General features: G+C 33.8%; 1 protein-coding gene across 6 annotated transcripts in view; it reads left to right on the plus strand.

The window, feature by feature from the left end:
- LOC134537111 (AP-1 complex subunit sigma-2) overlaps positions 1-13,998 on the plus strand; it is a 54,482-nt gene that overhangs the window by 17,203 nt on the left and 23,281 nt on the right. Inside the window, exon 5 of one of the 6 annotated variants that reach the window (XM_063377417.1) lies at positions 781-10,569. The exons of the other annotated variants lie outside the window; for them this stretch is intronic. Within the exon in view, the coding sequence (XP_063233487.1) occupies positions 781-795 (15 nt within the window). The 3' untranslated portion in view covers positions 796-10,569. Of the gene's footprint in view, positions 1-780; positions 10,570-13,998 lie in introns of those variants that run through there. 6 annotated transcript variants of the gene reach the window in all.

Here is a 13,998-nt window from a genome sequence, read left to right on the forward strand (position 1 = left end):
AAAGGGGTTTTACTGTTTTTTTGTGTTGAGTAACAACCTACACTTATTATTGCATGCTGTGCACAATGGTCAATTATTATATTCATGAAATAATTTTTACACTATGTAATGGTTAGTTTTTTAAGGTAAAGTGACTACTTGTTTCTGAAAAAAAACGTATCCCGACATTATGCCATGAAGAGGAATGTTCATCCTGCCTGTTAACCCGGTATTGAAAGTCAGCTGTTTCAACTCTTTTTTTTTTTAAGATAAATGTTAAGCTAGGATTGGCTACTAGTGCTGTGACATTAAAAATGGTAAATTAATATCTAGTGTGATACAGTAAATCCTTGTTAAGAAAATTCTCAAGAGACTTAGAAGTTTATACTTATTAACAGGAAAATTTTTGTCAAAAGGGTAAATTTGTATGAGGGTGTGCATATAGTAAACTTGGCATCCTGTAGTTGGAGTATGTAGCTGTGTATTTTTATTTAAGCTTGCCTTTTGTTAATTTTGTTTTTGCCAATACATATACTGTAGTAATAAATAATAATCTTCAGAAAAACAGCTTGGAAGACAATAATTTGGCCAAATATATTTTTAAAGGTGTAGCATACATACAAATTTTATGGTATGTTAGTGATTCTTAACTTAATGCTTTTTGTTTTATTTTGGCTTTTCTTTTTCCAAAGAAATTAAAACAATATCTTAGATTTTAAGGGAAAAGGTTAATTAATGTTCACGAATATATATATATTTTGTCCAACTAACTAAAACAATTCTTGGTGTTCAAAACTTCAGGAAATAGATTTCTAATCACAGTATGAGCTGCAAGACGTGATGTGAGGAATTAAAAGCAAGACAAGTGTCAAACTTAATCAACAAGTTACTTCCTTCTGTTCGACATTGCTGGTACACATCTTAGAGAAATTTGTGTTTTAAAGTATATAGGATACTTATTTAGATAAGTCAGAATTTGGATGGAAGTTTACAATAAATTTTTAGATTTCAAAATGCATTGTATTTGATTTAATCATATGTATAAAAAATAATAACTATTATCTAGTTATCTACCCATAAACATCTGTAAGAACATACGTTCATTTATACATATTTTCTAGGTTTGCTGTATGTTGAGGAAAACAGAATATAAAAAAAATTGAATTTGGGAAACATATTCTTTTAGACCTACACAAATTTTGTAGCTTTACATTTATTAGCACACTGCATTTGTAATATGTGTTAATTATTGTAAATATAACTTCTGAAAGTGTTAATGACTTTTACACGTATGATAGCTTTTCCCCTGAAGAGACTGATTCATCTTGATTTATTCTGTAGAATGGTTATTTATTGCATTAACTTTAGTTTACCTAATTCATGTCAGGGCTTCTAAGTTTGAATTATGGGAGTTAATTTAGCTTTGAAGTAGTCAGGATACTTTCACTCAAGGTTGTTATTTGTAGCCATTTCTAATTTTCATGCATCACTATTAATTTTTTGTTCTTATATGTTTTTGATGTAACATGTTCCTCTTCTTTGTGCAATAATCTGATTTATTATGGAGTTGTGTAACAACTTTTAAGAAAATCTGACCATGAATATAAAGCATTCAATGGATTTTTAACAATTCCACTTGTTTCTCTGCTATATGAATCTTCTGTATTGAATATATTTGAAACTGATGATCTTTCAATCCAGTATTGCTGCAGTTTGTAAAAACTTGCCATTTTTTGTGGTGCAAGTTCCTAGAATGATATTGGCAGTTAAATGGTGTCAAGTTGCATTTTATAATAGTATTGTGCTTCTGAAGCATGTGGTGCTATATTTTCTGTGCTTAATACACGGTGGTGTATAGTTTTATTGAATGTAAGAACCACAAAGAAAGTATATATGAGATATTGTTCTGTTCTGCTTGAAAATTGATTTTTTCAGTAATGGTTTTCATTTGTTTATTTATTTATTTTACTGTAGTACAATTTTTGGTATATATTATTTTAGTAGAAGTAATTATAATTCCATTACTTCGTAAAATAGTTTGTGGATTTTTTTTTAGTGTAGCAGTATGACGTTTAGTGTAGAATATTAGTGCTTGTGTAACATGTTTAATTTGGATAAGATGTGGTGATTAGTTATTGGTTAGTGATATGTAAAATTAATTAATAGCTATATTGAAATTTAATAGTTTCTTTAAATGTAGACAATCAGCAATATTGTTCTTTCATGAAGTCAGCTACATTAAAAATGGTATTTTTTATTGGACCAAGGCAGTGTTTATCTCATATGGCGTGACAAAAGTTTGTGAACAGTTAGTCGGTGCCAAAGTGATTCTGTCTCCCTAAGCCTCTGTACGGTCGGGCGACGTTAAACTCTTAGCAACCCTTTCTGCTCATAATTTATGGAAAGAATGAAGTTGCTCTACTAACTTATTATTTTGGACTCAACCTAAATATCTGAGTTCTATCATTAGGTTTATAATTAATTAAAAAAAATGATAATTTTCAATACCAGAGTTTTCTGTAAGTATGCACATTGTGTCAACAATGCAATAGTGTAGTTTTGTTCAACTTATAAACACAGGTTTGTAAGTCCCATTTGGTGTCAAATGTTAGTTTTGTTATAAAGTATAAACATTTAAACTTAGATTTCGGCTGTGAGTTGGCACAAAAACAGAAATGGCTACTTCAGTTTTCTGGAAAGTTACTTTGATTCTGCATCAAGATAGTTGATATGTCATGCTTATTTGATTAGTTAGTATTTTAAATTGTTGAATATTGTATAAATGCAGATTGCAGGTTCATGAATTTTAAATAAGTAACTTCACATGACAGTTATTGAAGGTTATATTTTTATTGAATACAGATTTTTCAAAGGTTTTAAACAAATGAAACACATTTCATAAATTGAGATAAAATTTGATTTTCGCTCCAGTGAAGTTGTTGTAGTAACTGCATATTTATACTCTAAAATGTCTAACCAATAACATTTGTGACAGATATTATTAAATTTGTTTTATTCGTAGCAAATCTGGTCATTAATATTTTCCGTGCCCTTAATCAGGGAAACTCATAATTAATTAAAAATGAAAAAAAAAGATTAATAAAAAATTTTTACTTAATCCATTTACTCCTAAATAATGAGGTGGAAATATTTATCAAAAGATTTGGCTAGTAGATGTTTATAGTCTTATTTAAATAATAGGATACAGTTTTGAGGTTTTTCAGTAAGGAAAGAATGCAAATGCTTCAATTCCCAAACAATTTTATTCCGATTCCTGCAATTCATTTGGAAGGCCAAATTCTATTTCAACATTTTTATTTATTAATTTTCTCTTTTTTCATTTCCATCAACTAATTGATAACCACAAAGTTTGGTTATGTAATGTTTGGAAGTAAAGTTCCTGTCATCTATTTATTTTATCAAATAAACTTGCACAGTGCATGATTAATATGTATTGTTTCTTAAGTAATTATTATTTCTTTGTAAGGTTAGTTACAACTTTTTTGTTCTGATAATAAAACTTTACCTTTTTTTTTATTATGAGACTCTTTACACTTGTGAATGTTCTAACATTATTACCCTCAAAATGTTATCTTTTTTTTTTTTTTTTTTAAATTTCTCGTGTGCTTATTCTTATTTCCTTTAAATTTTTTTGTTTTATAAATGGTCTTCATGATTTTTATCATGCTTATTGTAATATTTTTACCATGCTCTTCAAAATAGTCATTATGCTTATTCTTAATTTTTATTAATCATGCTCTTCCATATTTCTTTGCTGTTCCTCATTTTTCTCCATGTTCTTTCCTATTTATTTCAGCCTGTTTATTTCTGTATTTTGATCCTTTGTTCACACGTTCTTTATCATTGTCCTTTTTACTGTGCTTCAAAGTCCATGTCACTTCTTGTGCATGTTAAGTACAAGGGAATTTATGTTGGATTACGTACATAATTTGGAGGATATAATGCAATGCAGATTATCTCGCCAAAGATTCCTCATTTATAAACCACATTTTATCAAAATTACTGTTGAAGAAAATTCAAGTTTGGTTTGAATGTAATAATAATATTAATAATAATAATACATTGTACTTACCAGTAGAATTCATGTATGTTATTTTGTTGTTGTTTTATTGTTGTCTGTTACTTGGTGCTAGTATTTAAAGTGTCTGTAGTCTTACATGTGAGAAACTTAAGTTCATCAGCATTTTATTTTCAAGTATAGTATTAAAATAACTTTTTCATTACCACTGTAAATTTTCATGTCTGCATTTGCATGTTGCGCAGTGATCCACTAAATATACTACACATTTTATACTTAGAATTTGTTGTAAAGAATATATTTTTTGAAACATTTTTACAACCTAAAGAATATTTGTTTAACTGGAGATCTCAAAGCGAATTAAATATATTTACTTAGCTGTACAGGATTAAAATTTTTTGTAGTTCATTGTTCCTTTTATCTTTTAGGAACTTGTAATCAGTTTCATTATTGTGTTAAAACTCATCGCTCACAGCTGGAGAAGAGAAATGTCATAAAATAAAACATTTAAGTTAGGTGTATGATTTCACTATGTGTAGTTCTTTATAGTGCAATTGTTTTATTAACTTATAACATTTCTGTTAACATTTTCTTTTTTAATAAGCTGCCATTCATTTTTTTTTTCAGTATGTTCTTAGAACTGTTTTATGCATGTCATTGTAAGCATGTAAATTGTAAGTTATTTTTTGTTGCTGAGCATGTGTCTGGAATTTGTGTGTCATGTTAGCATACCTAGCATGTTGATGCTGCATGTGTTTGCCTTTTGCTTGTGTACAAATCTGATCACTTAAGTAAGTATCTTGGAAAGAAAAGATATATTTTAAGCAAAATAAAATTAATTTTATCATCATAAACAGTGACAATTGTACGCCGGTGTTGTGTAATCGTGATGTATCAAATGCTACTTTGATTAATTCAGCCTAGTGCACATATGAGCTATACAATATCATCTTGGATATCACTGGTCACATGAGATGAGAAACTTCCTAAAAGTATGGTATTCTATAACAGTTTTTTTGAAAATGTTATGTTTTTGAAGTTTTATCTTCATCCTGTGTTTTAGTGTATTACATTGCACTGAAAACTATTTCTCAGGATAATTAATATCACTTTAATAAAAATCATTAATAATTTTTTTTTTTTTTCAAACTCTTCACCATTTATAGATATTAAACCTGGGGTTGGTTCTTAGATTGTCACACAAGTTTTTAATTCCATTCTTACTTAGGACTTAATAACTATGATGTGGTGAACTTAAATACTAAAATATGTAATAAAGCTTTTTTTCAAAATATTGTTTGACACAAACACACACAGATTTTAGTATTACAATTGGGAAAGTATACCGTATTTACTCGCATATAGGTCGCCATCGCAGATAGGTCGCACCCATAATTTGAGGTCTTGAATTTGGTATTTAAGATTCCCCCCATATAGGTCGCACCGGTAATTCATTACCGCGCCGTGCGCCGTGCGCGGAGAAAGGTCATTGTACTCGATCAGCTGCTGTTACGGCGCGCCTGCTGGCTTTCTTTGTTCACTGAGCTGCGCATGCGCAGTATAACTCACTCAACGCTCCGCCCAGACTCGTGACCTTGCATCAATAGCCAGCCAATAGATGCGAGCTTAGCGGAAAAAAATATAAGCTCCAACTCCCGTGTACCAGTTTTATCCAGTTCTAATACCAGTTTATTGGTATACGCACCAGTTTTCTCGCTGCCGTGACATGTTCAAGTTTACGTCCATCTTGATGTCTTGATACCAATAATTAATTTCATTACGATCCCCAGAAATAAATTGTTAGTTTAAAAAATATGCGTCAACTGTACAATACTTCCGAAATTATAAAATACGTATAAAACAGTTACCAAGACTCCGCTCATTTTATTTTGTGAAGTTTGTCTCGTACCAGTATTTCTGCTAAGTTGTGACATAAATACAGTATCAGAAATTAACAATCTGCCACGTTCATACATTCGTGAGTTTACGTTTTTCCCTCGTGCATTTTAGATTGTCTCCTGCTATAATTAATCGGACTTTTACACGCCTAGGCTTAAATTATTACATGTTTAGAAATAAATGCAACTTTTCATGTTATAAAATATGTATATTTTGCGATTTAAAATGTTCATTGCCGACTATAAACGTTAACGTTTTTCACTATGTTTTTAGGCCTACTAGCTAATCTTAACTACTCCTAAAGTACCCACGGTATTTTCTGGTTGTTTATGGTTGTTACATGACGTAAATAGCGGGATGGATTCGATTTTTGAGACGTAATTCGCGTGAAATTATTGTATTGGACTATATGGGAACTAAACGGGACCTGAAGAATATAGTGCAAATAACGGGAAAACGTAAATAACGGTAACGTAAATAAGGGGTTTCGCTGTATGTGTACATTGTAAATAAATTTGCCTATACCTATATAAGCTTCTTTTTCACATTTTAAAGCAAAATATTGCAAAAAAAATTCTCAAAAATTTAAAAAAATTTTTCTTCGCATATAGGTTGCACTTCATTTTTTCCTCATCAAATCTGGTAAAATTGCCGCGACCTATATGCGAGTAAATACGGTAGTTGCAAAGGATAGCCCAATTAATTAAATAGGTTTTTTTTCTACTAATATTTACACAATTAAATTACACACTTAAGATGTCTGCCTACAAAGTAATCACTCCATTGTTCAGTTCACAGTTTACTCTTCCCACTTGAGCTCGCTCGACGGGCTCGCCTCTCAGCTCGTCTCTGTCCCAACACACTGCCTCGCACTACTCATTCTCCCGTCTCACCAGTCTCCGTCACACGCCCTCTTCACCATTTTTATACCCCTCGGCACCCTCATGGAATGGTCTCACACCCCTTTGAAGTATCGTATCACTAGGCTCGACTAGACAACATAACAATGACGTCCTAGCCACGTCACTCCAACCCTCCGGAGGGGCTCGCGGTCAATGATCAAGTGCCACGGGAGGGGGAGGGGGAAGGAGGGAAGCGAGGCTGGTCGCTCTAATCCGTGAAGGAATGTGTTGCTTCAATTTGCCATGCTCCACCCGGAGCAAGCCGATTGCCAACAGACCCATGGGCTTCCCTCGCAGTACCTCATAACAGTGTTAATTAAGATTATATCAAAAGAAAATTATTTTGATGAAAGAAATAAGGAAATTGAATAGGTTTTTTTCCCTTAAATTAAATCATTAATTTTGAAGGCTAGTGCGAATGGATTAAAAAGCTAATTTTGCTTAATTGTGTTTATCACTGCAGTTAAACCAAACAGAAGAAATCAATTGGGAAAAACCATTATTGTGGCGCATGCCCAGTAATGCTTGAAATGAGGCAATAGAGATTAGGAAATGAATAATGCACCAAGGTCTATTGCACTGACTTCACACTCTCCTGACACTTCATAATATTATATAAACTGGAGTAATATTCCCATTGCATTACTCTTCATGAATTATTGGTTTTCCTGACAAATTTTTCTCAGGTAGTTGCGATGTTGTCTGTGGTTTTTTATTGCTTGAACTTCTCATCATGTTTCAAAGGGTTTTTTTACTCATCTTTTGCTGGTATGTGTATCTGTCTTACAAGTGCCACTTTTTTCCTTATTCTGGGACCTCCAGTGAAACCCTACAACATTTTTAAAGAAAGAAAAAATGTGCATTCAGTAACCAGGGCTGCCTTAAAAAAAATATTTTACCTACAGTTCTTTTAGGTAGATGTCGAAGAAAGTAGCAATGGTAGTTGCTACCATTATGCAACTTCTAGAAACTTTCTACCTAGTTTTTTTGTTTCATGTAACATAGACCCCAAAACCATTGTCTTATAAATTTTTTATGAACATGATAACTGGTGCAATATTGCACAAATTACTTTCAAACTGATACAATCATAAAGTAAAGAGATGTAAGATCTGAGTCTTTTTCTTTAATGGGCAAAATCACATGGGAATAGAAATGGGTAAGGTCTTTTGAAAAGCTGAAAAAACACTATGATTCCCTTAGTATTAAAAAATACTGTTTCCATATGAAGTTATATCTTCTAAGAGTAGTACCATAAATTTTTATTCAAAAGTTCTATTTAATGATACCAACCATTAGCTCAAGGGGTGGAAAAATATGTATTGAAGAGCAAAAACATGTCTTACTCCCATGGCAGTAACAGTACAGAGGTGAACACAGTTCCAATCTTGGACGAGGCAAATGACCGGAGGATGTTGTGTGATATGGATCATGGAAAACCTCCAAGTTAAATGGGAAGACCAGAATTTTGAAGAATAATTGCACCAAAGAATGCTTGTCGTACTCATTTCTGATGTCTTAAAAATCTATACTAATATTATAAAGCTGAAGAGTTTGTTTGCTTGTTTGTTTGTTTGAACGCGCTAATCTCAGGAACCACTGGTCCGATTTGAAAAATTCTTTCAGTGTTGAATAGTACATTTATTGAGGAAGGCTATAGACTATATTATATTATCAATAACATTAGGGATCCTTACTCAAACTCCAATTTAGAATCAAATAGGTTGGAGGGGGTTAGATACAACATGCAGTACACATACGAAGTGTGTGTTGACAATGCCGCAGGCGCATAGAAGTTTATTTCCTATTTCCTATTGCCTATTAACATTGTTGCCATGCACTAGATGCCTTATCATTCTTAATTTTCCCATACAAGTAAAAAACACCCGTGTGATATTAACAACGAAGCAATCAGTACCCTCATAAGAGTTCAATTAGTATTTAAATACTTTTTATCACTTTAAATCTCAAACCTAAACTATTGTTATTTTATTGCCCTTTTTTTCAAGTATATATATTTTACAGACTTGAAACTTCACAGTAATGTTCCTTATGTTACGCAGGATGATATTTTTCGAAAATTAGATCCCATGGGTGGTTAAAACCAGGCGACAGTGGGTACTTTGTCTTCATGAGAACAGGATTTTGCATTGTTCATGCCTTCTGCGTCTCCATGGCAACGGGCATTGCGTGGCAGTGGCGTACCCACAAGGAGGGGCATGTATAATGAGCGGCGCAAGAGTGATCTGCCTGTAGACTGCCGTAGCGAAGTACGGGTACATTAGTTGTACGTTGCGTGCACGAGTCGGGAAACCATCAGTGCTATTCATTTTCTCTCCGGTACATTATACAGCATTGTAATAAATTTTTTCTGAATTTTTTTTATTTACCATTACTGTAAATGGGAGATGTGGCTTAATTTTTTTCCATTAGTATAGCCGTGCGAAGCCGGGTCGGGCAGCTAGTTCATTATTAAAGGTATGAAGTAGCTTATTTGTTTTCTCAGCAGTTTCTTGGCTCAAAGGAGTTAAGCTACGGGGGGGGGGGGGGGAGGGGCCTTGATAATCCCCACTGCCCCTCCCATAGGACTGCCACTGTCACAGTATCAAACCTTTTTAAAGTTACTGTATACCTTTCAAATAGCCTCTAAAGAACTAACCCACTGCAAGGTGTACATTGGTTAAAATGGAACTAGACCCTGTTTGTGACTTACAGAAATATGAACTTTAAATCTACCTATTCTTGTAGGCCAAGTTGAAAGGGATTTTCGAACCAACTAGAAATTATAGTATGTAGTTTATTTTGAAGAACTCTCCAACTGGAATAAGTAATACTATCTTGTTTTTATTGGTTACCAGAAACATTTGGAAGAACAGCTCTGTTCTTAAATTGGTCTTGGTTTTTTGGTTGTGATTGCTACAGCACCACGCTTGTATGATGACGTGATGGTCCGTGGTTTGATTCCAACCATCAATGCCAAGTTAATGCCCATGTGGTAATTGAGGCAGTTCTTTCTTCTGCAAAACTTGTGTCTTGTAAAACTTCATGCTTGCCTCTCCTTTGTGATGGGTTGCTGTGTTGAGACTTTCGACTCGTCGAGGGCCTGGTCTGGTCTCAAGTATTTAGTATCAGTTTGACTTTGTGGATAATTGGAGATGACACTCGGTGTGTGTCTTGCAGTTTACTCTTTTTTGTATAGTTGTGAATTTGACGTAGGATATTATTCAAGAATAAATAAAAAATGTACCATTAGTGAGTATGGTTTAATGTGATAAATACTGCTTATACCACCCTAAGTTTATATACTGTTGATGAACTCTATAGAAACCTTGCTATAATTTTCAACTTTATACCTTGTTTGGCCAATGCATCAGGTGGTTACATGCTAAATATGCTAACAAGTTGTGAGTTGGGGGAAAATGTCACATTATTTTTTACTTATTGAAAATAATTTGTTTTAAGTGGATTCCTTGGCTTTATGTTCATCTTTCGTGTATTTCATTAATAAATAGTGTAAATTTAATTTTTGTTTCAAATGAAATTTGGTATTTTCATTGTCTTTTATTCCCCTGAATTGTTCTTTGAGTAAATGATATTTAGAGCCAAAGCAAAATTTTGTGTTATAAAGAGCTTTTATTTTCTTATACCTTATTTATATTTTGAATGTGTATAATGTTGTTTGTTAACTGTCTTAACAGTTGTATGTCTGTTATGCTAATGAAGTAAATAAAGTTTATGTTGGAAAACACACAGCATTGTTTGTTGTTAAGCCTTTCCACTATTAACTCTTCATTGGCCAAGCAAGGTGCGAGGTACTACTAATTTGGACTCTGCCATTTTACATGTCAATTGTAGGTATTGATTTTTTTTTATTGCCAGGGAAATGTAAATTTTGCTTTGTAAAAGTGGATTCGACCTAAAACTGAACTACCTAGTCTTATTTTACAACACAACCCTCCATTTTATTTTATTCAGTGAATTTTTTTTTACTTTACTTTACTGTACTTTGCTTTAAAATAGCACAGCCCACATTTTCTGAAATGAGCTTCTCATGCTTTAGCATTTGTCTGCCTTCTATATTTGTATTGTACTATTTTGTACTTATTACGATGTTAACCAACATAATAAAATAGCATTTCAAAATTCTGTCTTTACAAATCTGTTTGAGCACATATTAATTTCTTATTTTATTTACCATGTAAATTTTTAAAACTTGCCTGTAAAAATTTCACTTACCTAGAACACAAATGTGAAATGGTCTGTTTTTCACTTCCTCTAACAGTTACAGCTTTATAGTATTAAGTGCTTGTTCCTAAGTAGTAAAAGGAAATGATTCATTCTGAGTTGTAATTTTCAATAAGTAAGGGCACATCTTATTTTCACCAAAGACCCAATAGTCCAGTCATTTGGTAGTTTTACCTGGAAAGTTTTTCGGGAGTTTTGAAAATTGGTATTTTTATAGATTTTGACGTGCTCTTTTCGAATTTTCACTTTTCTACCTCGTATCTTTGCCGCTCGCGCCGCCATATTGGAAAAATGGCGCCCAAAAACAGTTTTTTGACGATATCTCCTTTCCTACTCATTTTACGATGAAAATAGTTAAAGATAAATTAAACTCGCGAAAATTTCCTACAATTTATCTAGTAACGTTTTTATCGTAAAATTGATAATTTAAGTGTACTAGCGCCGCAAAGTCTACTCCAACACTCGTATTAGCGCAAAAACTCATTTCCACTCCACAATGAGGTAGAGTTAGTGGCACTTTTTTTTTGTGGTATCCCCAGTAGGCCTAATCCACATGTATTACACTAATGATGACATTTAGTGCATTCTCCTTCACTTCGTCATCCCTGATGGACCAGGTTTTGCAAGTTCATCGTCTTCAGAACCGAGAAAATCATCACAGACAGAAATTTCTTCCATGTTATCGGCGATAGGGTTATCAGATTCAATGTAATCAACTTTTTCCTCAATTTCGTCATAGATTTGCTCAAGAACAGTCTCAGTTTCTTCCTCTCCATCGCTATCTTGTAGTGAAACTTGAAAATTCTCACATGTACCATTGCAATTTGTGCAAATAACGGAGTCTATAATCCAGCCTTCATGCATCCACAGCCTCCCCGACATCCCTTTTTGCATTTGCAAGAAATAAGTTTTAACAATGTTTCCGGAGCTGGTGGCTTGAGTGTGGTGACAGGAATTAGCCCATTCTTTGTTTTTTTCCATCCCCATCGCTCTGCGTTTTGATCCAATGCATACCACTGCTGCACCTGGTGATAAGTTCGGAACTTATGTTGTCCTGCTGCTGCTTCTGTCGGTAGAAGCGATGCAATATCAAATTTATTTTTATATGCTGATTTTGTAAAGCATCTGTAGCTATAGTTGTTTAACGACATACTTTTGACCCCACTGTGACCGTACAGTGCAAGAAGGAAGCGTTCTCCAACTTCAGCAATGATCTCTGGGTCAGCATTTTGGTTTTAGAATACCTGGACAAGCTCGTTTAAATCTGAGTTTTTTCGGAGTACATTTACACATTTTATTTTTCCTTGATTGAAGAGTGCTGATGTTGTATCATAGCCACTGAAGGCGTGTAAAAATAAAATGTTATCTGTGGCTATTTTGTCTATGATACTTTTTGTTGAATATATTTGTTGCAAAATTTTTCCTTTTCCGGGTTTGAGAAAGTATATGTTTGAACGCATAGATATAGCCGTCAAAAGAATAAGCAACTATTACAGAATCAAATGTACATGGAACGCTGATTGCCGTATTGATTATTAGCGTATCTGCATCTTGCGTGGCTTGCTTGACCATGAAGTTCGCAGCTTCAAATTTTTACTTCAACATTCCAATGAGACGGTTCTTGTTTGCATCGTTTCCCAGAAATTGGTCTTGTGACACAGTCGGGATCATTGTCTCGTAAAAAAGAATGTCTACTGAAGCATGTTTCCGTGATCGTCAGGATCGCTCCACATATTTGGTGCTACAGCCTGCTACATCTTCCGGATATCCGTCAAATATGGCAATGGCATTGGAGTGATATTTCGATCGAACGAATGTGACGTAGTTATTGCAAATGGATGAAAACAATTCACCGCGATTCCAAACGACTCAGTGCAGTAAGTATCCTCCGTCAATGACATGCATAGCTTCTTCAAAATTTATATCTCCAGAATATTGCTCAAATGCCTTATATAGGAAAGATTTAACGCACTTGCGCATGCCTTCGTCATTGAAAAGCGATAATGGAAAAGGAGCAAGTTCGTACGTAAGGAACTTTTCAAGTTCCTTATCAGATTCTTTTGCAATGCACATTCTTTGAAAAATTAGTAATGGATTAATCAGTATAATCTCGTCTTCCATCCGGATGCCTGCATTCATAACGCTAAGTGCTTTCACTCTGTCATTCCGTTTAAATTTGACAGTGTAGAAGTCCCCACCGATGATTTTTGAAATGCCAGCACTTCCAATTTCTTGAGACATGTGACAATTTATCTTCTCATCTCCTATAATTCCAGTGCTTATTGACATGAGTTCCTTTACTTCCGTAAAAGGAGAATGTTGGCACAACCAATCCATTAGTTTTCTTACGTCGTCATTATCACGATTAAACCGCGAGCTTCTCATTTCAACATGCTGCTCAGAACTGGAAAAAAGATACGTTGCAAAATTTTTCAACTTCATTGCAAACATTGTGCAGAAACACCATTCCTAAGGACCACTTGGAAAGCACGCTGTCCTTGACTCCTCGTCCATGAGTAAGGCCGCCAAGGCATTTCATCGTCCTCATCAACGATTGCTCAATCGTCATATCTGACCACGTACCACACCAAAATTTGTCGGAACGTCGAATTTTAAACTATCCTTTAGTTGTGAAAAGTTCATATTCCTCAGCTGTCATTCTTTCCTTCAAGTCAACCATATATTTCAAATATAAGTGGCAAGACTTTGCATATAAGAAGTGGCCACTGGCATGAAAATAAGGCAACATTTTCTGGATAGTATCAAGACGTATATTCCAACTGCCCATTCTTTCTGCCTCGATGAATTGTTTTACAAGCGTGACCATCCGGAAATATTGCACCCATAATTTCGCTGTAGAACCACGTTGTTCAAATTTGACCAGTTGATCCTCAAATTTCTCAAGTTCTTTGTAGCATTCTTCCTGGTCTGCCA

Source organism: Bacillus rossius, chromosome 11, assembly GCF_032445375.1.
Source record: "Bacillus rossius redtenbacheri isolate Brsri chromosome 11, Brsri_v3, whole genome shotgun sequence".
In the NCBI taxonomy this organism is placed as follows: Eukaryota; Metazoa; Arthropoda; class Insecta; order Phasmatodea; family Bacillidae; genus Bacillus; species Bacillus rossius.